Source organism: Hyla sarda, chromosome 1 (assembly GCF_029499605.1).
Source record: "Hyla sarda isolate aHylSar1 chromosome 1, aHylSar1.hap1, whole genome shotgun sequence".
Classification (NCBI taxonomy): Eukaryota; Metazoa; Chordata; class Amphibia; order Anura; family Hylidae; genus Hyla; species Hyla sarda.
This window is the reverse complement of record NC_079189.1, coordinates 490,267,911-490,290,568: the sequence shown is the minus strand read 5'-3', so window position 1 is coordinate 490,290,568 and position 22,658 is coordinate 490,267,911. Positions and strand designations below refer to the sequence as shown.

Below are 22,658 nucleotides of genomic sequence, written 5' to 3'. Positions count from 1 at the left end.
CGAAAGTTCCTGGCAAGCAGCAGTTAGTGTATTTTTAGCAGTTCTTGATATTTGCATGTTCTTTGCTGTTTTGTTATGTGGTGTTTATGTGTTGCAGTCACGCTCTATTCCATTACTTTCATCTAATAGCCTTTTTGATGGTTTACATTTCAAGTTTGCTTTGATTAACTACATTATGCTGTATAATGCTTCCTTGGTCTAATAAAATAACTGGGTGTGTGGTACACTAAAGGCCTGATACTTACAGATAATGTCATTGGATTCCAGAGTGATGGCCAATTGTGCAGTGCTTTCTCGCCTGTTTTTTTATTATTTTAAGACCGTCCTTTTATTCCCGGCTAGTTGGCATTGGGCATGTGCATGCAGTTTGTGCACGTTTTGGTCTTCAATTCGTTATATGTAGAATATTCTGTGTTGTATTTCAGCTTAAGTAATCCCAGGTTTATCTAAGGTAAGTTGATTCCAGTTCAACAAGTTTTCATAAAGAAAGACCACTATAACCAGATCTTTCTTATACACCGTTTTATTTATTACTTAGTAAGGCTACTTAAAATTTATATATGAAAATACATGCAGAAGCAAAGTACTGAGATTTTGTGTACAAAAAGTATACATTGCAATAATTTTTTCCATATTGTAAGCCAGTAGGAAATTGATTCTGCTGTACGGTATGCAGCACTATACATTTTTGACGAATACCTTTTCAAGTGTACAAACGTATATGTTAAACAGAAACAAAAACTTAGTGTGAACCCACCATAAATTTAACTGCATCTACTAAATAGTGCCTCCCACATCCTGTGGTCACATGATGTATCTGCCAGCAGCTTTGATCCATGTCTTCTAAGGAGTTTTTGATGCTTTTCATAGCAGTTCACAGTTCAACTGTGTCCTGAGCCAGGAAGCCCTGTCTTATTATCACTGTTGTCTTGCTCTTCAGAGGGCTATATAGTGGGTATTACTGTACTTACTGGTATAACTAATCTGTTCTTATTTTGTAGCTGTTGTATCTTCTCCAGTTGAAGAAAATGACAAGGCTGTAAAGAAATTCAGACTTCCCACAAAAGCTCAGCTTGCAGAAAGCCCGTCTGCTTTTGCTTCACCAGTGTTAGACCAGGGTTCATCCATTTTCCGTGAGAAATTTATCCCACCCGAACTCAGCATCTGGGATTATTTCATAGCAAAGGTACTTGGCTATAAATTGATCAGTCTTTTGGTTTATGGTGTATGCATATAAGCTTATAAAGTGTAACTACGCAATGCTTGTGGTGTGTATGTTGGGAAAAATCTCAAAATGTATAGCACAGACTTGTGCAACTTTTAGTTGACTATGCTTAAAAAAAAAAGAAAAAGGCAATTACAACCTATAGATGCGTTCTGTATATACAGCAGTACCATGTTCTAATATTTAAAGGGGTATTTTAACATATTAAGCAAGTTGTGCATATGAGCTGTCAAACCATTAATAGTCTGTGGAGATAGCTGAGTGCAACACTAAATGGAGCAGCAGTGCACATGCATGATTTGCAGCTCCATTCCCAAGGTAAGAGTCTTGCCCCCATTCTCAAGATCATGGACATTTCCCATGCCCCCCAAACACACACACACATATTTAAACTCCTATCACCTACCCTGAAGACAGGAGATACATATTTCAAATGTGCGCTGTCAGGTTCACTTTATATCTTTTACATCTTGGCAAAACATTAACCTAGCACTCCTCTGTGCTCTCTCCAGTCTGATAGCACTCCTCTGTGCTCTCTCCAGTCTGATAGCACTCCTCTGTGCTCTCTCCAGTCTGATAGCACTCCTCTGTGCTCTCTCCTGTCTGATAGCACTCCTCTGTGCTCTCTCCTGTCTGATAGTACTTCTCTGTGCTCTCTCCCATCTGATAGCACTCCTCTGTGCTCTCTCCCATCTGATAGTACTCCTCTGTGCTCTCTCCTGTCTGATAGCACTCCTCCGGGCTCTCTCCTGTCCTATCAGACAGCACAGAGGAGTGCTAGTCCACCCTCACTTACTGGACTTTGTCCATGCCTATGCTTCAGCTTGGACTAAGCCATGATTTCTATAAAAAGGAAATAAGATTTTAATATAAAGTATATTAGAAAGGTTAATGTTTTGCCAAGATGTACAACATATAAAAAGGTTTTGTATTGGAGAGTGCCCATTTAAGTTAGGATACTCCTTTAAGCTGAAGACTCAGACAAAAAGCAGTATAAACATAGCTTTATTTATCTGTGCTTAGACAGAACATATTTATAGAACCCAGCTTGCCTAAGTACAGCTTGGTCAGGCTTGTACATATAGACATAGCAGCAACTGAGCAATTGCAGCTTTTCCTGTTTCTTTCCCACCTATTTAAATATATGGTAAGATGTACACTAAGATGTCCCTTCCCTTACATTGGAATATTGATGGAATGACTACCTCTATTTCACAAAATACTCTAGATGCTGACAATTTAATCTGTTGTAGTATGTCTATGAATGTTATACATTAATTGAGATAAACAGATAGTAGTAGTGTAGTAACTCAAAAGTATCAAAACAGCACAGCACCTCTGAAGAAGTCTCCCGCAGACAGCCTAACGCCTGGGGTTACAGTTGGGCGTTGTTCCTAAGGATCGATCTTATTTTTCATCTTGCATCAGGTCCCTCATCTGGGTCACTTGGGTCGGATGCAAACGGTTACGGTCTGGTCCCAACGGCCCCCATTCACTTGCATGGGACGCGTCGTGATTCTGTAATTATACAGGAATTTAGTAGAGGAAAAAAATAGTGCTTGCCGGAACTGCTGACAGAGCTCCACCTAATGGAGCCTGATGGCAGTGTGAACAAGGCCTTAGTCTGTTTGTGTAAAAGATCAAAACAACACTTATACTTCTGTTTTTTTTTGACCATTGTTACTGGAATTTAAATAGCAAGCTTTTTATCCTTTCAGCCTTACTTGCCAATGTCACAAAATAGACTAGAATATGATTCTGAGGACAGCCAAGGAAGTGATGATGAGGAAGAAGATATGTCCTTTTCTGATGTCCAGATTCAAGAACATTCAAATCCTAACTCATACAGGTACAGTGTAACATACGACACAGAAAACATATAGGACGACAACAGCACTTGATTCCTCCCCCTTGCCCGTGACCTGATCTAAAAACGCCAATCCAGATAACCATACATACAAGCTGTCTTAGATCACAGCACCAAGATTCAGGATGTTTATTTATTTCTCTTTTGGGCACTGTTTCAGCATACCAACTGCCTTTATCAAGCATATGTATGTGCTTGATAAAGGCAATTGTATGCCGAAACGTTACACAATGGTAAACTGAATAACCACCAGCCCTATTTAAGAACCTGAGTCTCCAGTCTTGGTGCTGTGATCTAGGACTTCTTGTATATAAGACACAGAAAGGTTGTAAGAACCAGCGATAACAAAATTACCATATATAAAAACTGAGCAGAAGTTCCTTTCATATGTGAGTCAGTAGTACTATAATGAAATGTGATGTTTAAGGGGCCCTTTTGATTTTTTTGCATTTTGGGCCAGGACATTCAAATGACACACCTTAAATATTGCAATATAATTTCTCGTTCGGCTCTATTGGGGGACACAGAGACCGTGGTTATATACTGCTGCCACTAGGAGGCTTGACACTAGACAACAAAAGAAAGTTAGCCCCTTCCAGCAGGATATACCCTGCCTACAGTCTCTTAGGTATCAGTTTTAGCTTAGTGTCTGTAGGAGCCAGACACAGGTCTGAAGTTCTCCAGACCTGGTCGTTTATTTCTTATATTTTAGTTTAGGACGGGCCGTTCGGATTTACCTTTCGGTCACTTCTTCCTTTTGCCAGTGTGACTTTTTTTCTCTGTGCTTACAGAGGGTCGTCGTAAGGGATTTCCTGCTTCGAAGGCGACCATATCTTGGTGGATCCGTTCTACCATCTGGGAAGCTTACTGCTGCAAGGGGAAGACTCCTCTTTTCTGGGTCTCAGCTCATTCCACTTGTTCCGTCGGGGCCTCCTGGGCTCTCTGCAATAGGGCTTCAGCCTTGCAAATCTGTAAGGCAGCCACCTGTTCATCCTTGCACACATTTACAAAATTTTGCCATGTGCATACCTTTGCATCCGCTGATGCTGTTTTGGGTCGCAAGGTGTTGTAGGCAGCTGTGGCCCAGCCTTCCACCCGAGTCACTTGAGTTTTTTCCACAGGGACTGCTTTGGTACATCCCACGGTTTCTGTGTAGATTTCTATGCTTACCGTAAAATATCTTTCTCGGAGGATCCATTGGGGGGACACAGCACCCACCCATTTTTTCTGGTGTCATTGGTTCGGTTACCTGTCTGGGGGTTGGTTCATTAAATTTTTGTCTAAGGTTTCCTCGGTCAGTTACAGTTTTTTCTTTACCTGTCGGTCGTCTCCTACTGCTTTGGGGCTAAACTGATAGCTCAGACTCTGTAGACGGGGTATATCCTGCTGGGAGGGGCCGACTTTCTTTTGTTGCCTAGTGTCAAACCTCCTAGTGGCAGCAGCATATACCCACGGTCTCTGTGTCCCCCAATGGATCCTCTGAGAAAGAGATTTTACAGTAAGCATAAAAATCTACTTTTTCCTACCATCAAGCTGTGGTCCTTGCAATTCGTTGTGATGTCTTATGATACAACATTGCTAAGGCTCTGTTGACATGATGATGTCATGGTTTCCCTTAGAAAGCAAAACTATTTGTGCTGAATTTGTCAGACCCACTGATTTTGCAAGGTGTCTGCCTTTTAGATGTAATAAGATAGCACTGCTTGCAGCACTGTTTTTACTGTAAATAACTGAGTATGAAGGAGCGGTTTGTAATGTGAACATTTCCTTAAAAAAAAAACTAACATTCTGAACAACATTATGTATATTTGGGGGGTTGTTTTGTTACTTTGTCTTTCATATAATATCTTTTTGTTTGCTATGTAGATTGTAGGAACCGGCTCTCTCCTGCATAAGCTAATGTGATAAAGTCTTGTGCCTGCAGTCCCACTTATCACTTAGATTCTAAGACTCAGGTTAACTTCATTAGCAGCTTTAAGTGAAGTATTAGCCTACCGTCTTTACATAATTTAGTTTTCTTAGCTACCATTTGTTCTTATTGATTTTGTTTCCTTTAAACGTAATATACAGTAGTGTAAGATAGCTTTATCTCTTTGGAGTTCTGGCTATAAATACAAACCTTCATTTGCAAAAACTAGCAGTTAGGGCGTCTACTTGAAACACTTTTTCTAAATCTGATTTACCTACAGAAAAAGATTTACTGAGATTTCTGGTAACATTAGCCAATGATGAGCCATATCGTATGTATGTCCAAATGTAATAGGAGTCCTACTATTTAAGATCTCTCTCCCCTTTAATGGCTTCATAGTTTTATGTCCTTTGCAGCTACTTGACATTTTATCTCACATTTGGGAGCTTTCATTACTGTTGAATACATCCAGCTTGGCTTTTTAAAAACTATATACTTCCTATTGCATCTATACTGATGCACTGTGCTACTCTAGGTACTGTATACAGTCAGGTCCATAAATATTGGGACATCGACAGAATTCTACCATTTTTGTCTCTATACACCACCACAATGGATTTGAAATGAAGCGAACAAGATTTGCTTTAACTGCAGACTGTCCGCTTTAATTTGAGGGTATTTACATCCAAATCAGATGAACGGTGTAGGAATTACAACAGTTTGCATATGTGTATCCCACTTGCTAAGGGACCAAAAGTAATGGGACAGAATAATAATCATAAATCAAACTTTCAATATTTAATACTTGGTTGCAAATCCTTTGCGGTCAATTACAGCCTGAAGTCTTGAACGCATAGACATCACCAGACATTGCTGGGTTTCATCCCTGGTAATGCTCTGCCAAGCCTCTACTTCAACTGTCTTCTGTTCCTGCTTGTTCTTGGGGCATTTTCCCTTCAGTTTTGTCTCCAGCAAGTGAAATGCATGCTCAAACGGATTTAAGTCAGGTGATTGACTTGGCCATTGCATAACATTCCACTTCTTTCCCTTAAAAAAAACTCTGTGGTTGCTTTTGCAGTTTGCTTTTGGTCATTGTCCATCTGCACTGTGAAGCACCATCCAATGAGTACTGAAGCATTTTGCTGAATATGAGCAGAAAATACTGCCCGAAACACTTGAGAATTCCTCCTGCTGCTTTTGTCAGCAGTCACATCATCAATAAATAAAGAGAAGCAGTTCCATTGGCAGCCATACATGCCCACGCCATGACACTACCACCACCATGTTCACTGATGAGGTGGTATGCTTAGGATCTTGTTCCTTTCCTTCTCCATACTCTTGTCTTCCCATCACTCTGGTACAAGTTGATCTTGGTCTCATCTGTCCATAGGATGTTGTTCCAGAACTGTGAAGGCTTTTTTAGATGTAGTTTGGCAAACTCTAATCTGGCCTTCCTGTTTTTGAGGCTCACCAATGGTTTACATCTTGTCTTGAACCCTCTGTATTCACTCTGGAGAAGTCTTCTCTTGATTGTTGACTTTGACACACATACACCTACCTCCTGGAGAGTGTTCTTGATCTGGCCAACTGTTGTGAAGGGGGTTTTCTTCATCAGGGAAATAATTTTTCGCTCATCCACCACAGTTGTTTTCCTTGGTCTTCCGGGTCTTTTGGTGTTGCTGAGCTTACCAGTGCGTTCCTTCTTTTTAAGAATGATCCAAACAGTTGTTTCGGCCACGCCTAATGTTTTGGCTATCTCTCTGATGGGTTTTGTTTTTTTCAATGATGGTTTGTTTCACTGATAGTGACAGCTCTTTAGATCTCCTCTTGAGAGTTAACAGCAACATATTCTAAATTCAAATAGCACACTTGAAATGAACTCTGGACCTTTGATCTGCTCATTGTAATTGAGGGATAATGAGGGAATAACACACACCTGGACATGGAACAGCTGAGAAGCCAATTGTCCCATTACTTTTGTTCCCTTAACAAGTGGGAGGCACATATGCAAACTCTTGTAATTCATACACCGTTCACCTGATTTGGATGTAAATACCCTCAAATTAAAGCTGACAGTCTGGAGTTAAAGCACATTATGTTCGTTTCATTTAAAATCCATTGTGGTGGTGTATAGAGCCGAAGATTTTAGAATTGTGTCGATGTCCCAATATTTATGGAACTGACTGTATGATCTCTTTTCTTGATTTCCATTAAAGGAGTATTATGGGAAGTCATTTTATGCATTCTTCTGCTCAAGCAGTTGGAAAAAAAAGAAAAAATGCTATACTCAGCTTCCTAACTCTCTCACCGACACTACTGCCAATTGGCCCACTGTGCAGGGTTTCCTGGTGTCAGCCAGAGGAGTTGCAGCTAAGCGAATCATCGACTGAGGCAAGACACCATTTGGGGCCGCTGATTAGCTGAGCACACAACTCTTCATGCCGTCCTATGAGAACTTTCATGAGAATAGCTTTCTTATGGTAGATTACCTTGTCTGTCCATGTCACATCCACTTATGTTGTCTTTCCACTACAGTTGGGCTCTAATGCGTCTTGCGATGGTGCAGTTTGTGCTTCAGAATCTGAAGAGCTTTTACCCATTAGCTGGACATGAACTTTCAGGTAAATATTTAGGATAAGAAATAAAAGTCTTAACAGTATAGAGGATGTGGGCAGATTAAATTTGGACATCTGTCATGAGATGGAAGCTCTTTAACCTGTTTGCTGCTAAGCACTTTAAGACATTTTGTACCTCTGGTAGCTGGTACAGCTTTTACACTTTTGACATTCATAAATAAAACCTAAATTACAAAATATAGAGTCATACAAACCTAAAACTAATATATTTATGTAAAAAATGCATACACTTTTAGATTTTCTGCTATAGTTGTAATTTTGTTATAACACATCTCTTAAAAATAAGTTTAATCTATGCACAATTCATACATACCACTTAGGCTTATATCTACATCTTCATAAAATTATCGCAAGTAAAAAAATAAAAAAAACTCCTGTTAAGCTGGAAATTTAAATAAATTAACTTCTCAAAATCAGGCACCCCTAAATCCTGTATTTTTTCATAAAGCAGAACACCTGATTCCAGATGTTTTGGACAGGCATGTCCACATTCACGTAACCTTGACAAATGGGAATTATCAGTATCTATCTATTTAATTATGTATTTTTAAACAATGCATGAAATCAGTAACTAGCACCTAAAACCCACATTTCGATAGAGGTTTACATATAGATACAATGGGGTTTATTTACGAACGTGATCCCGACTCTTTTTGTCGGGTTTTGCGCCCAAATTGTGTTGCATGTCCCTTGTGACACAATTTGCGACCAAAAAACCAAACCCTCCATTTTACAAGAAAAACGCAAAAAGGGGGCGTGGTCACTGGATAAAGTGGGCATGGTCCCGACAAAAGGGCGTGGGCCCAACAGTTTTGAAAAATCCCAACATATTTACTAAGGTTTCCACGGAAAAAGTGGTGTATTTGAGGAAAATCCGACAGATCAGAACAGTTGTAAAAAGCAAAACGTAGGGAAAAGTGCAAAATGTAGGGAAACCTTAGTATATACCTTGGGAAAATACCAGTCGGAAATCAAAACCCACAAAGAAACCTACACTCCACTCTTAGTAAATAAACCCCAATGCTAGAATAATAAATAATTGTGGGAAAGTTCATGTATACCACCAAGATTGTGTGGTCTCAAAAATGGTGACACGTAGGTCAAGCAATATTTGGCTGTCATCCACAAATGTGTTAAAACTATGTATGCACACTGCAAACTATACTACACACTACAAATAGTTAACATGCTACCAAAATCTACGTAATGTATAATTATGCAACTTAACCCCATAAGGATGCTGCCTGTTTTTACCTTAATGAGCAAGCCCCCTTTTTAAAATTTTGCTTGTCTCTCTAACAACTTTAGAAGGCTTTAACTGAGGGATGCGATTCTGAGATTTTTTTCATGACATATTGTACTTCCATATTAGTGGTAAATTTTTGTTGAGGCATTCATTTTTTTTACATTTTTTTGTCTGAAAAAAAAATCAATATGAGGGTGCATTCACACCACGTTTGTGAGATCTGGCTGCTGGTGTATGCTACGGCTTTCAGTCTGCCCACAAAATCGTATACAAGGCAAAAATTTGCCTACCAGAGTCACTATGTTACTCCGGTCAGCGCTTTTAAATTAATGAGATTCGGCGCCGGCCGGATCACATAAACGTGGTGGGAATGCACCCTTCGTCAGCAAAAGAACTACTATAAACATGCAGGTACACGCTGCCATGCAAAAATTTGATTGCAAGCTCAAATATTTCAGCAGCACACTGAAAGTGCTAGCATATATGTATAATGTGGATGATTTTAAATTACCTCCTCTCCTTGGGGGAAATGTATCAATATGCGTCTATCAAAACAGTGCACAGACTTAGATAAATTTTGCACAAAAGAAAAATCACCTCAGAACTTGTCACTTTCCTAAGGTAAAGCAGAGGTGGCATGAATTTGTGTTTTTTTTTACGTTTGCGCATTATTTTTGTGCCTTTTTTTAGAAATACACAGTTAATAAATCTCGTCCACTGTATATTCAAGAATGAAGCAATGCATTTTACAGTCACTTTTGCCACAGTTGTCTATTTTAAAATTGTGCAAAATGTTTGTGCAATAAACTAACTGTGCAAAAATTTGGTGCAAATTGCGGGCAATAGAATATCATCATCATAAATCTCCACCCTTATCTTTACATCACTGAATTAGAGCACTGTGTTCTATAGTCATTTATCATAATTAAAGGGGTACTCTGGTGGACAACTTTATTATTATTATTTTTTTTAATCAACTGGTGCCAGAAAGTTAAACAAATTTGTAAATTACTTCTCTTAAAAAATCTTAATCCTTCCAGTACTTAATTTCCTCTGTAGTATTCAGCAGCTAATTATTTTCTTTTTGGAACAAAAAGCTCTCTGTTGATATCACGAGCACAGTGGTGCTCTCTGCTGACATCTGTCAATTTTAGGAACTGTCCAGAGCAGCAAATGTTTGCTATGGGGATTTTCTCCTACTCTGGACAGTTCTTAAAATGGACAGAGATGTCAGCAGAGAGCTCTGTGTTCCAAAAAGATAAACATTTACTCTGTGCTATTCAGCAGCTAATAAGTACTGGAAGGATTAAGATTTTTTAATAGAAGTAATTTACAAATCTGTTTAACTTTCTGTCACCAGTTGATTTAAAAAAACTGCAGAGATATGAGCTTTTTTTCAGGTATTTGGCCGCTGATTTGATCATAGATGCAATTATGAAAAATGACCTTTGGATTTGCGCTTTAACTTAAAGTGATCTATTAATGGAAACATTTGCTGTAAAGGGAACCTGTCAGTTGTTCCATTGGTTTGATTTATAACGCTCTCCCAATACACAAATAGGGAGAGACTTGTCAATCAGAGCCAACAGGGTGGGTAAAAGCCAGGAACCACCCTGAGGACTAGTTACACCATTCCTAGGTTGTTTCAGTGTTTTCCTGTAATTCATAGATCTTTCTAATAATGGAGCTTGTGCCTGTTTCATGCTGTCCATGGTTAAAGGGGTAATCCCCCCCCCTAGACATCTTATCCCCTGTCCAAAGGGACCCCGCAATCTCTGTGCAGCACCCGGCGTTCGTTTAGAATGCTAGGTGTGGGTGCCCGGTGTCATGACGCCATGGTCACACCCCCTCGTGACGTCACGCCACACCTCCTCAATGCAATTCTATGGGGGGGGGGCATGGTGACTTGCATTGAGGGGGCGTGGCTGTGATGTCACAACCCCCGCCGCTTGCTCCAAGCATTCGGAGCAAATTCTAACGCTTGGGCAGCGGAGTACCCCTTTAAGGAAGCATGGAACTCCTAACAGGTAAAATTGCTGTTGTGTTTACTTAAATGGACACACAACAGCTTAATGACTATTTAGTGTGTCTAAAATGACATGTTCCTATATTTTTATAGACAATATTCAAACATTGTTTTATACACTTGCACATGTCTTAAATATAGCTATAAATTTCAGGCCAGCTATTTTGTATTTCTTTCATACAGTACGATGAATAATATGTTAATGCTTTCAGTAATTTAATTTACCTTACCAGAACTTCCAGTGGCTTCTCCACTATGCCATGCCACACTAAAGACTTTGCAGAGATGGGAGCAAGTACTTTTAAGACGACTCGAACTCTATGAGGGCCCCCCACAAGACTTCATTACCATACCAACCCCAGAGGAGGCCTTGTCTGCTGGTCCTGCTATCCTGAGGCATAAAGCTTTGCTAGAGCCAACAAATACACCCTTCAAGTAAGTGTTTCTGTTTTTAAACATTTGGCTCTGGTAATGCAGATGTCATTACAAGTCCATTGGGGTTTGCAGTATTTTTGAGGGGTCTGTTAGAAATTTGTTGTTCCTTTTTATATAGTAGCCATGACGCTAAAGGGAAATTAACCCCTTATTGGCCAGACTATATTTTATTTTTGTCCACACACCTCTCCTCTCCCCCCCACCACCGATGTCACTAATCATTAATGGGTTAAATGAGTTTAGCATGTTAATGAAAATAATAGTTTTTTTCCTCATATGTCTACTTTTAAATAGTAGTATAAATCCAAACTCATTTCATTTTAGGTTTTGTCCTGTCAGAAAGGGGGGGTTACAGGACATATGGAATATTTGCTTATACAATCTAGAGGGTTAGGAATTAGTAAAAAATTGGAGTCTTGCTTGCATTTAGCGATTTCTTGGAAAGAAGAGTTATGCTTTCTAAGAATAGTGTATTCATGAATGCCTGGGGCATTGTATATTGTATATATCTTTCCCATAGTTAACTTTTCATTAGTTACTGTGCATTTATATTGCTTTATGTTAATCTTGCAATTTAGGTCAAAGCATTCAAGCACGTTACCTGTAAAGAGACTTTGGCAATATCTTGTAAAACAGGAGTCAATCCAAGACACCTTCATCAGAAACATTTTTACTAAGAAAAGATCACTCAATGAGGTATAGATTAATTCAAGAAAATGTGCTTGTATATCTTGTTTTGAAAAGCAAGGGATCTGTGTTTAACCTTTATATTGTCATTCCTGTAACTCAAGAAAAAGGTAGTAAAATCACAGCTATTCTTTTTTTCCTTTTAGTAATGCATTGCAGATTAATTTGGTGCATTTATATATTAAATGTACCAACACACTCTGAATTCCATCTGGAAATAAAGAGTTTGGTGCCGAGTTCAATTCAGTGATTACAGCTAGAGATGAGCGAAGTTACAGTGATTCGATTCGTCATGAACCTCGCTGCTCGGCGTTTGCTGACTTTAGCCTACATAAATTAGTTTAGCTTTCAGGTGCTCCGGTGGGCTGAAAAAGGTGAATAGGAAAGAGTCTCCTAGGACTGTATCCACCTTTTCCAGCCCACGGGAGCACCTGAAAGCTGAACTCATTTATGCAGGCTAAAGTCAGCAAATGCCGAGCAGCGAGGTCCGTGACGAATCGAATCACTGTAACTTCGCTCATTTCTAATTACAGCTTCAGCTTAAAGGGGTACTTCGGCAAAAAAGTCCCAGGCTTCCTACTTAAAGGGGCACTCTGCCCCTAAACATCTCATCCAAAGGATAGAGGATAAGATGTCTGACCGTGGGGAGTCCCACCACTGCTCCCAATGTCCGCCACACTGCACTTCCTGGCGCTCACATTACCACTGAGCCAATTACTGACCTAGGCAGGAAATCATTGCGCCCAGTGATTGGCTGAGCAACAATCTAATGTCTTGGCCCCCAGCACCACAAAATGCAGCATGATGGTTACTGGGAGCAGTGATACTTGATGCTACGGGGGAAGGAGGAACGCAAGTACAGGTTTAGTTTGTTTAAGCAGGCAGCCTGGGCACATTTAAAAAAAATAATAATAATACAAATTTTGCCAGTTTACACCTTTTAAGCTATTTAAGCCTTTAAGAACCAAGATTGTCAACCATGAACTACAACATTTTTCCCTGTAGAAGAAAACTGACTATGAAAAAAAACTATACTATACAGAAGTATAAAATCACAGAATCTACATTGATGTTTTCTATTGGGGAGTAGTAGACTGATATAAATAGTAAATAATGCATTTTTGTCAATTTGAGTGCACTTGATTCTGATGGTGTGATAATAATGGATAGTGAATAACAAATACATTTCATGAGACAGCTAGCTAGTTGGGTTGTTCTATCTTGATGTCTTTTAACATTTGTATTGCCAGGTTTTGTCAACATCACTTTTGGACTGTTCTCACTTGCTTCTAAAGACTACAGTCCATTTGTATGTTAAATTGTTAATGTGTTGGTCAATTACTGAGACATTAGAGTAGCCTTTTATCAAGGATTTGATCACTGTATGCATTCCTTTGAGGTGTTCCAGAAAAATTGAGCTTAAAATTACCCAACTTTCCAATAAACTTGCCTTTCGGTTTCCTCTCTTATGCACTGCTACCACTGTCCTTTGTGCCCCTGCTGCTCTTTGACCCCCTTTATGCCTGCTGACGTGTCATCTGTAAACCTCAGGACTAAGGCTTGTGCAGCACCTCTTTAAACCTTGGAGGACTGTAGGGACACTTCATAATAAGCAATATGCTTTTTTTCTTGTGCTTTTCCTATTACAAAATACCCAGGTATAAACATTTTGTTTTCTTCCTCATTCTGTAAGCTTATGGTAGTCATTCACCTTACATGTATGGTGGATGTACTGTACTTGCGGAGTATGGAGCTGGCTGAAGAGCTTAGCCCATGCCATACACTGTGGGTGTTTTTGTTGCTGTCAGTGTTTCCATTGGAACCCCCACGATGCAATCACAGGGTGCCGATCGGTTGCTATGGCAGCACAGGGCCATCTTAAATCCTCCATCACTGCCCTATAAAATCTTAAGAAAAAATGAAAGCAATAGATACATTTGCATCTTTAAGAGGTTAAGCAAATTAATGCCTTTATTTAGTAAGATAAAAAAATGTATTAGCATTAAGAAATGGTGGGATGCCTAATGTGCTTATTGCATTATAAAAGGTTTATGTTCGTGTTTGAATCTCTTCTTTTTGTCAGAATGTTATTGGCTTAATATGGTATGCCTTTCCTTTGTGTTTTATCATTGTATTGGAAAAAGACAATGTTTTATTAAAGATTATTTCAAGATTATACCCCAAAATGACATATCTTTCCTTGTTACAGACAGAAGCTGATTTGGCATCCTCAGGAGGAAGGGCACGCATAATCCATAAAGAGTCTGATATAATCACTGCTTTTGCAGTAAATAAAGTATGTGTTTTTCTGTACTCTTATATTTTATAAGTTATGATAGACATGTAATTGACTGTGTGGTTGTCTGCCTATGTTAATTACCGTATTTATCGGGGTATACCACGCATCGGCCTATAACACGCACCCTCATTTTACCAAGGCTATTTGGGTAAAAAAAAAGTTTTTTACCCAGATATCCTTGGTAAAATGAGGGTGCGTGTGTGTGCATGCTTATACCCCGATACACTGTTTTCAACCCCGCAGAAGCCCCCAGGAAAGGCAGGGAGAGAGAGGCCGTCGCTGCCCGATTCTCCCCCCCTGCCTTTCCTGGGGTCTAGAGCCCTGCTGCCGCCGCTTCTGTTTCGCTGGCTATCTGCCCGTTCTCTGCCCCGGACTAATCGTGCCGTCGCCGATAGCCAGGGGGAGAGAAGCGGTGCCGGCAATGGGGCAGCGGCGCCGACAGACAGGGGGAGAGAAGGGGCAGCAGCACCCATTGCCGGCACCGCTGCCCCGTTGACTCCCCCATCCCTGGTTGTATAATTACCTGTTGCCGGGGTCAGGTCCGCGCTGCTTCAGGCCTCCGGTGTGCGTCCCATGCGTCGTTGCTATGCACTGCGCGGCGCAAAGACGAGTGACGTCACTGCGTCTCGCAGCGCATAGCAACGACGCAGGGGACGCACACCGGAGGCCTGAAGCAGCGCAGACCCGACCCCGGCAACAGGTAATTATTACAACCGGGATGGGGGAGGCAACGGGGCAGCAGCGTCGGCAATGGGTGCTGCTGCCCCTTCTCTCCCCCTGTCTGTCAGCGCCGCTGCCCCATTGCCGGCGCCGCTTCTCTCCCCCTGGCTATCGGCGCCGGCAATGGGGCAGCGGCACCGATAGCCTGGGGGAGAGAAGGGCCGGCAGAAGGGCTCTAGACCCCAGGACAGGCAGGGGCAGAGAAGCCGGCAGCGACGGCAGGTCTCTGCACCTGCAAAGCCGCTGCAGTTCATTGATTTAAAGCGCCCGCTTTAAATCATTGAACTGCAGCGGCTTATCGGCGTATAACACGCAGATAGACTTTAGGCTAAAAAATTTTGCCTAAAAACTGTGTGTTATACGCCAATAAATACGGTAATTTCCCTTTTACCTGCAGTAATTAAATGCTATATTGAAGTAGGGTAGCCTCCATATAGCAGTAGGCACAGACTGAAGTCATCACTGCAAGTACTACTACACAGTAGCAGCTTTTCTGCTCCTCTTTGGCAGTCAGGCCGATGTCACTGCCCAATGTCTACTATCAGACTTACCTGCGAGCGACATGTCTGCTCCCAGCAGTCACTGCTCTATTAAAGTGGGCAGCTGCATTCTTAAAGTGGTAGTGGCGGCCCTGGGTGACTGTCACGCAAGAGTACTCACTGTTACAAACCCTTTTCATGAAACTTTGTTCCTGATAATACACTGTGTAACAAACCTCCTAATATAGTTAACTTACTGCTCGGGACACATTGTACCAAACCTTCTCCTCTTGTAATGACCTTACATCTGGGGGACATAACAACACAATGTGAACAAAGCTCTTCCTCAGGTAATGACCTTACTGCTGGGGTGACATAATACACTGTAACAAAACCTCCTCTACAACATCATTACAGGTCCTTCAGCCACGATCTCATCTATCCTGCACCGCTGAGCTCTGCCCCCAACATGTTACTGCCAACATCTAGCAGATACTGTACAGGACCTGATCGGCAATTTAAAAAAAAACAAAAAAAAAAAAAATGGGATGGCGGTGGACCCCCTCTGTGTCCTGAGCCCTTGGGCCTCGGTACCCTCTGCAGTGCTTTGATGTTGTGCTCCAAGGAGGCTGCTGCTCACAGTAGACCAGAGCAACACTGCAAAAAAAAAAAGTAAAAAAAAGTGTTAAGGTCATTTAACCCCTTCCCTAATAAAAGTTTGAATCCCGCCCCCCTTTTCCCATAAAAAAATAAAACAGTGTAAATAAAAATAAACATATATGGTATATAAATATATTGTTAATTAAACCGCACGGTCAATGGCATACGCGCAAAGAAATTCCAAGATCCAAAAAAGCGTATTTTTAGTCACTTTTTATACCATTAAAAAAATTAATGAAAAGTCCGATCAAAACAAAAATGGTACCGATAAAAACTTCAGATCACGGCACAAAAAATTAGCCCCCATACCGCCCCATACACGGAAAAATAAAAAGTTATAGGGGTCAGAAGAGGAGAATTTTAAACGTATAAATTTTCCTGCATGTAGTTATGATTTTTTCCAGAAGTACGACAAAATCAAACCTATATAAGTAGGGTATCATTTTAATCGTATGGACCTACAGAATAATGATAAGGTGTCATTTTTACCGAAATATCCACTGCGTAGAAACGGAATCCCCCAAAAGTTACAAAATTGCGTTTTTTCTTCGATTTTGTCGCACAATAATTTTTTTTCCCGTTTTGCCGTGAATTTTTGGGTAAAATGACTAATGTCACTGCAAAGTAGAATTGGTGATGCAAAAAATAAGCCATAATATGGATTTTTAGGTGGAAAATTGAAAGGGTTAGGATTTTTAAAAGGTAAGGAGGAAAAAACGAAAGTGCAAAAACTGAAAAACCCTGTGTCCTTTTTTAACCACATTAGTGCATTTAAAATCCCTCTATTTTGCTGAGCTATAACTTTTTCATTTTTCCGTATAAGCGGCCGTATGAGGGCATTTGCATATATTAAACTTTTAATACATTTTTTATCAATTTTATTTTGAAAAATTTTTTATCAAAAAGCGGCAATTTTTTACTTTTATTTTTTTTTTTATGTTTACGCCATTCACTGTACGGGATGATTAACATAATATTTTAATAGTTCGGATATTTACTCACGCAGCGATACCAAATATGTTTATTAAAACAAAAAATTTACACTTTTTGGGGTTAAATGGGGAAAAACGGACAATTGACATTTTTACTGGTGGAGTGGCTTTTTAAAAAATGTTTTACTTTTATTTTTTACTTTTATTTTTACACTTTAATAGTCCCAATAGGGGACTATTTAAAGAAATCATTCGATTGCTAATACTGTTCAGTGCTATGCATAGTGCATAGCACTGATCAGTGTTATCGGTCATCTTCTGCTGGGGACCCCTGCAATCTCTCCTGCAGCCTCCATGCGTGATGACTCGCGATACAGGGGCCGGAGTATCGTGAGGTCACGGCTCCGCCCCCTCGTGACATCGTTATCCGCCCCTTTGTGACGTCATTCTCCGCCCCCTCAATGCAAGTCTATGGGAGGGGCGGGACGTCCACCTCGTGATGTCCCCCTCGTGACGTCAGCGGGACCCCCGTGATCAGACTTCTTATCCCCTATCCTTTGGATGTCTAAGATGTCTAGGGCGGAGTACCCCTTTAAGTCTATGCTTTTAAAAGCCTTAGAATGTCGCTGGGGATTTCAATAGCCATGACAGAATCTTTCCCAAAAGGTAGAGTTACCCGTGTGTAGACAGCTCTTTTAGGAATGTTGTACCTTGTCAGTATAGAGAAAGGTGCTGGAGAGCAGAGAGGCTATTGTCGTTGGACTGAGGGTCAATTTTCTCATTGAGGCTGTTCATTCTTCACTGAGAATAGAAGTAACTTTTTCTTCGGGAGGGATTCTGGTTTTGTCTATTAAAATCCCCAGTCATGTTCTAAGGTTTTTTGAAGGAGTCAGGCATTGATTTGCAGGGAAATTTCAAAAGATGGCACCAGAGACAAGCTTTTTGCTTCCTAGGAGAAAGCTACTTTGTAAAATACGGAAAAAAAACATTTAAAAAAATCTTCATTCCCCTCTTGTGGTCGAATATATATGCATACAATTCCATTGATATTTTCTGTGTATATAGGACCTTGGCTTTTTAGAGGGAGTATTTTGTTTGTGGATTTTGACCTGTCTATAATTCTGTTCTTCAGGCCAACAGAAACTGTGTTGCAATTGCTTCAAGTCATGACATCCAGGAGCTTGATGTGTCTGCAATCTTGGCCACCCAGATTTTTTCATGGATTGACGATGACTTTGAAATGGAGAATAAAGGGTATTTATTGAATTTTCTTTTATTTATAAAGTCTTTTGGATTACTTCCGTATTTATGGAAAATGTGTACCTTTTCATTTTTTTTTCTGACTAGCTTTGATTTATTGGCTGTGTTTCCTATTTCGTTTTCCAGACCTGATGACTTTCTGGTTGTACACACCCGAGATGATATTTCAGCAGTTCAAGGCTCAACTCCTTACACCCATAGTAATCCAGGAACACCTATAAATATGCCCTGGTTAGGAGGAATTCAAACAGGAAGAGGTGCCTCTGTGGTAAGTAGTATTTATGGGTTTTCAATGCACATTCAGTTTTTGTACAGCATAAGTGTAGTACCGTGCTGCATAAAGTCTCTCATGAGAAGGATTGGTTAACCCAGTGTTTCCTGTTTTAATTTTCAAATGTAGGTGCACAAACACATTGAAGGCCATGTTCTCCTTCACAGAATTTTTTTTTTTCCATGACCCTGGGTAACCCTGCTGAAGATCTTAAAAATGTTCTATTGTTTAGTATCTACAGCTTATATGTAACCCTGTGTAGTCTCATGTTGCAGACTTCAAACAATTTCCTATTTTATGTCTACAGCTCCTTTTTATTTTACTTAAAGGGGTTCTCCGGTGCTTACACATCTTATCCCCTATCCAAAGGATAGGGGATAAGATGCCTGATCGCGGGAGTCCCGCAGCTGGGGACGCCCGTGATCATGCATGCGGCACCCCGTTTGTAATCAGCCCCCTCCCGTAGGCTTGCATTGCGGAGCGTGACGTCACATGGGGGCGGAGGCGTGAGGTCACATGCCGCCGGCCCTGTAGTCGCCCGTAATCAGACACGGAGCGAACACGCTCTGGGGCTGATAACAAACGGGGTGCCGCGTGCATGATCACGGGCGTCCCCAGCTGTGGGACTCCCGTGATCAGGCATCTTATCCCCTATCCTTTGGATAGGGGATAAGATGTGTAAGCACCGGAGAACCCCTTTAAGTAAGATTGTTTCACGTAAAATACATTCAGTGAATCTTAAAAACAATTATAGTGCAGAGCAGAGGTACGCTTCATTTTGATGAAGGTCTGGTATGACGCTACTATTTGGGGCCCCATGAGTAAGGGGGCAGACCCCAAAACGTAGCTTCATACCTGACCTTCATCCGAATGAAGTGCACCTCTGCTCTGCACTATAAGTGTTTTAAAGATTCATTGGATGTATTTTATATGAAACAATCTTACTGAAGAAAAAAAAAAGAAAATTGAAGATGACAAAGTGTAAGTTGTTCTTTGCTTGTATACGTTCCCCCCCTAAATTTAACCCCTTAAGGACCAAGGACGTACCGGTACGTCCTTGGTCCTGCTCCCATGATATAACGCGGGGTTACACAGTAACCCTGCATCATATCACGGCAGGCCCGGCGTCATAGTGAAGCCGGGACCCGCCGCTAGTAGTGCGCAGCGCCGATCGCGGCACCGCGCGCTATTAACCCTTTAGCCGCGCGCTCAGAGCTGAGCCGCACGGCTAAAAGCGAAAGTAAAAGCTGCCGGTTAACTCAGTGGGCGGTTCGGGATAGCCGCGGCAAAATTGCGGCATCCCGAACAGCTTACAGGACAGTGGGAGGGCCCCTACCTGCCTCCTCGCTGTCCGATCACCGAATGACTGCTCAGTGCCTGAGATCCAGGCATGAGCAGTCATGCGGCAGAATCATCGATCACTAGTTTCCTATGAGAAACCAGTGATCAATGATAAAGATCAGTGTGTGCAGTGTTATAGGTCCCTATGGGAGCTATAACACTGCAAAAAAAAAGTGAATGAATATCATTTAACCCCTCCCCTATTAAAAGTTTGAATCACCCCCCTTTTCCCATAAAAAAAAACACAGTGTGAATAAAAATAAAAATATATGGTATCACCGCGTGTGGAAATGTCCAAATTATAAAAATATATCATTAATTAAACCGCTCGGTCAATGGCGTGCGCGCAAAAAAAATCCAAAGTCCAAAATAGTGCATTTTTGGTCACTTTTTATATCATTCAAAAATGAATAAAAAGATCAATAAGTCCTATGAATGCAAAAATGGTACCGTTAAAAACTTCAGATCACGGCGCAAAAAATGAGCCCTCATACCGTCCCATACACGGAAAAATAAAAAGTTATAGGGGTCAGAAGATGAGAATTTTAAACGTATAAATTTTCCTGCATGTAGTTATGATTTTTTCCAGAAGTATGACAAAATCAAACCTATATAAGTAGGGGATCATTTTAATTGTATGAACCTACAGAATAAAGATAAGGTGTCATTTTTACCGAAAAATGTACTATGTAGAAACGGAAGCCCCCAAAAGTTACAAAACGGCGTTTTTTTCAATTTTGTCGCACAATAATTTTTTTTTTTCATTTCACTGTAGATTTTTGGGCAAAATGACTGACGTCATTAGAAAGTAGAATTATTGGTGGCGCAAAAAAAATAAGCCATCATATGGATTTTTAGGTGCAAAATTGAGAGTTATGATTTTTTAAAGGCAAGGAGCAAAAAACGAAGATGCAAAAACGGAAAAAACCCCGGTCCTTAAGGGGTTAAAGCACACTCATACATTTACATTACATTTTCTGCTTTGCATTTGTACATTTGGTAGGTTAGCCAAAGTAGAAGAGAGATAGATATATATATGTGTATATGTATGTATGTATATATAAAATATGAGGAAGATTTATTAAAACCTGTGCTGAAGAAAACTTGACCAGTTGCCATAGCAACCAATCAGATTGCTTCTTTCATTTTTTTTTCTGCTTTGTTTATAATTTTTTTTTCTACATGGATTTTGTTTCTTATAGATGATAAAGAAGCAGATCAAAGATGTACGAAGAATGGCATCACATCCAACCCTGCCTTACTGTAAGTTTTCAGTACACACAAATGTATAAAATAGATGTGAGATTATTATTTCAAAATCTTTCCTTTTATTCTAATCTTTTATGTTATCAATATGGAGAAAAAAATATTACAGTAGGCCACAATAAAATATCAACATTTTCTTTTATTATTTTCAATTTTGGCTAGGCACTTACTTTTTAGATCCACAAGAGGTTTTCTTGCAGATTTTGCACCTAGCCTTACAAGCAATCTGTGATTTCACCCAAGTTTACCCAGGAATTTATTTATTTATTATTTTGTTTCAAAAAATGTATTTAGAATCGCTTTGAGCCAAGATAAATTTTTTTTTGTGCAGTTTGGGGTCTTTGTTGTATTAATACAACTATTAATGTTTTTCCCTTCTGTTAAAATTCAGCAAACATGTCAGTGACCGTTAGTGTAAATTGAATACACCATTAACTTTTATATATTTCTAAAGGGAGACCACTAGTTTAAGTAACAGCTATAAATGAGAATGTTCAGTGGTTTTATGGTATTTTAACACAGGTTTGGTGGATTTGCTGTTGTAAAAATGTGAATAGTTTCAAAACCTGTATATAAAATCCAAAGTTGTGGATTTTGCTCTTGATCAGCACTGTTTCCGCAGCAAAATCTGTAGAATCAGGGTATGTCCACACGCATTTTTTCTGCAGCTAATTTTGCTACCAATTGAAGGTAATGTGTAGCAAAATCAGCTGCACAAAATATGCAGCAGATCCTGTACGTGAACGTACCCGTACTGTGGATTCTTGCCTTACATGTTGAGTAAGTTTCCAACTGAATCAATTGACTTTGTGTTAATTAGTTTTGGGTTTGGCAAATGTCGATTTTTTTTTTTCAACACTTCCACAACACTTCATCTTTTCATGCAAAAATTTTCAATCATTTGTATATTGATTTAGATCTCACTGGTGCTCAAGATGGCAGTGTAAGAATGTTTGAATGGGGTCACGCTCAGCAGATAACTTGCTTCAGGACAGGTGGAAATACAAGAATAACTCGATTAAAGTTTAACCACCAAGGAAACAAGGTATTTCTTTAATTCTCCATAAAATCTCATCAAATCAACAATCATTAAATTCACACTACATTCTTAAATCATGGTCTAGAAATCCAAAGGTAAGTGATTCCTTCCACTCCATTTGCTGTGAGAACAAGGGTCTCCTGTTCTTGTGATCGGTGGGGGTCAAAGCTGCCCCCACCAGAGAAATAGTTATGACCTTTCCTGTGGATAATTAAAAAGTTTAAATCTTCAGATAAGGCTGCTTTCACACTAAAAAATTCATCCGTTTTAATGATCTGTTTGATGTTCCGTTATGAAAACCCTGAAAATCGGTCATTAAACGTCCATTACAAAATCCCATATGTCCGTTAGAAAATTGAG

At 40.1% G+C, this 22,658-nt stretch overlaps 1 protein-coding gene across 6 annotated transcripts in view; it reads left to right on the top strand.

Moving 5' to 3' along the window:
- Nucleotides 1-22,658, top strand: part of DMXL1 (Dmx like 1) — a 151,908-nt gene that overhangs the window by 108,139 nt on the left and 21,111 nt on the right. For 4 of the 6 annotated variants that reach the window (XM_056537383.1, XM_056537380.1, XM_056537382.1 and 1 more), the window contains 10 exons: nucleotides 1,002-1,186; nucleotides 2,944-3,074; nucleotides 7,537-7,622; nucleotides 11,143-11,344; nucleotides 11,923-12,040; nucleotides 14,241-14,327; nucleotides 18,254-18,375; nucleotides 18,508-18,649; nucleotides 21,196-21,256; nucleotides 22,177-22,304. In XM_056537383.1, coding sequence (XP_056393358.1) covers nucleotides 1,002-1,186; nucleotides 2,944-3,074; nucleotides 7,537-7,622; nucleotides 11,143-11,344; nucleotides 11,923-12,040; nucleotides 14,241-14,327; nucleotides 18,254-18,375; nucleotides 18,508-18,649; nucleotides 21,196-21,256; nucleotides 22,177-22,304 — 1,262 coding nt within the window. The remainder of the gene's footprint in view (nucleotides 1-1,001; nucleotides 1,187-2,943; nucleotides 3,075-7,536; nucleotides 7,623-11,142; nucleotides 11,345-11,922; nucleotides 12,041-14,240; nucleotides 14,328-18,253; nucleotides 18,376-18,507; nucleotides 18,650-21,195; nucleotides 21,257-22,176; nucleotides 22,305-22,658) is intronic. The other 2 variants (XM_056537384.1, XM_056537381.1) reach the window with 1 other exon arrangement.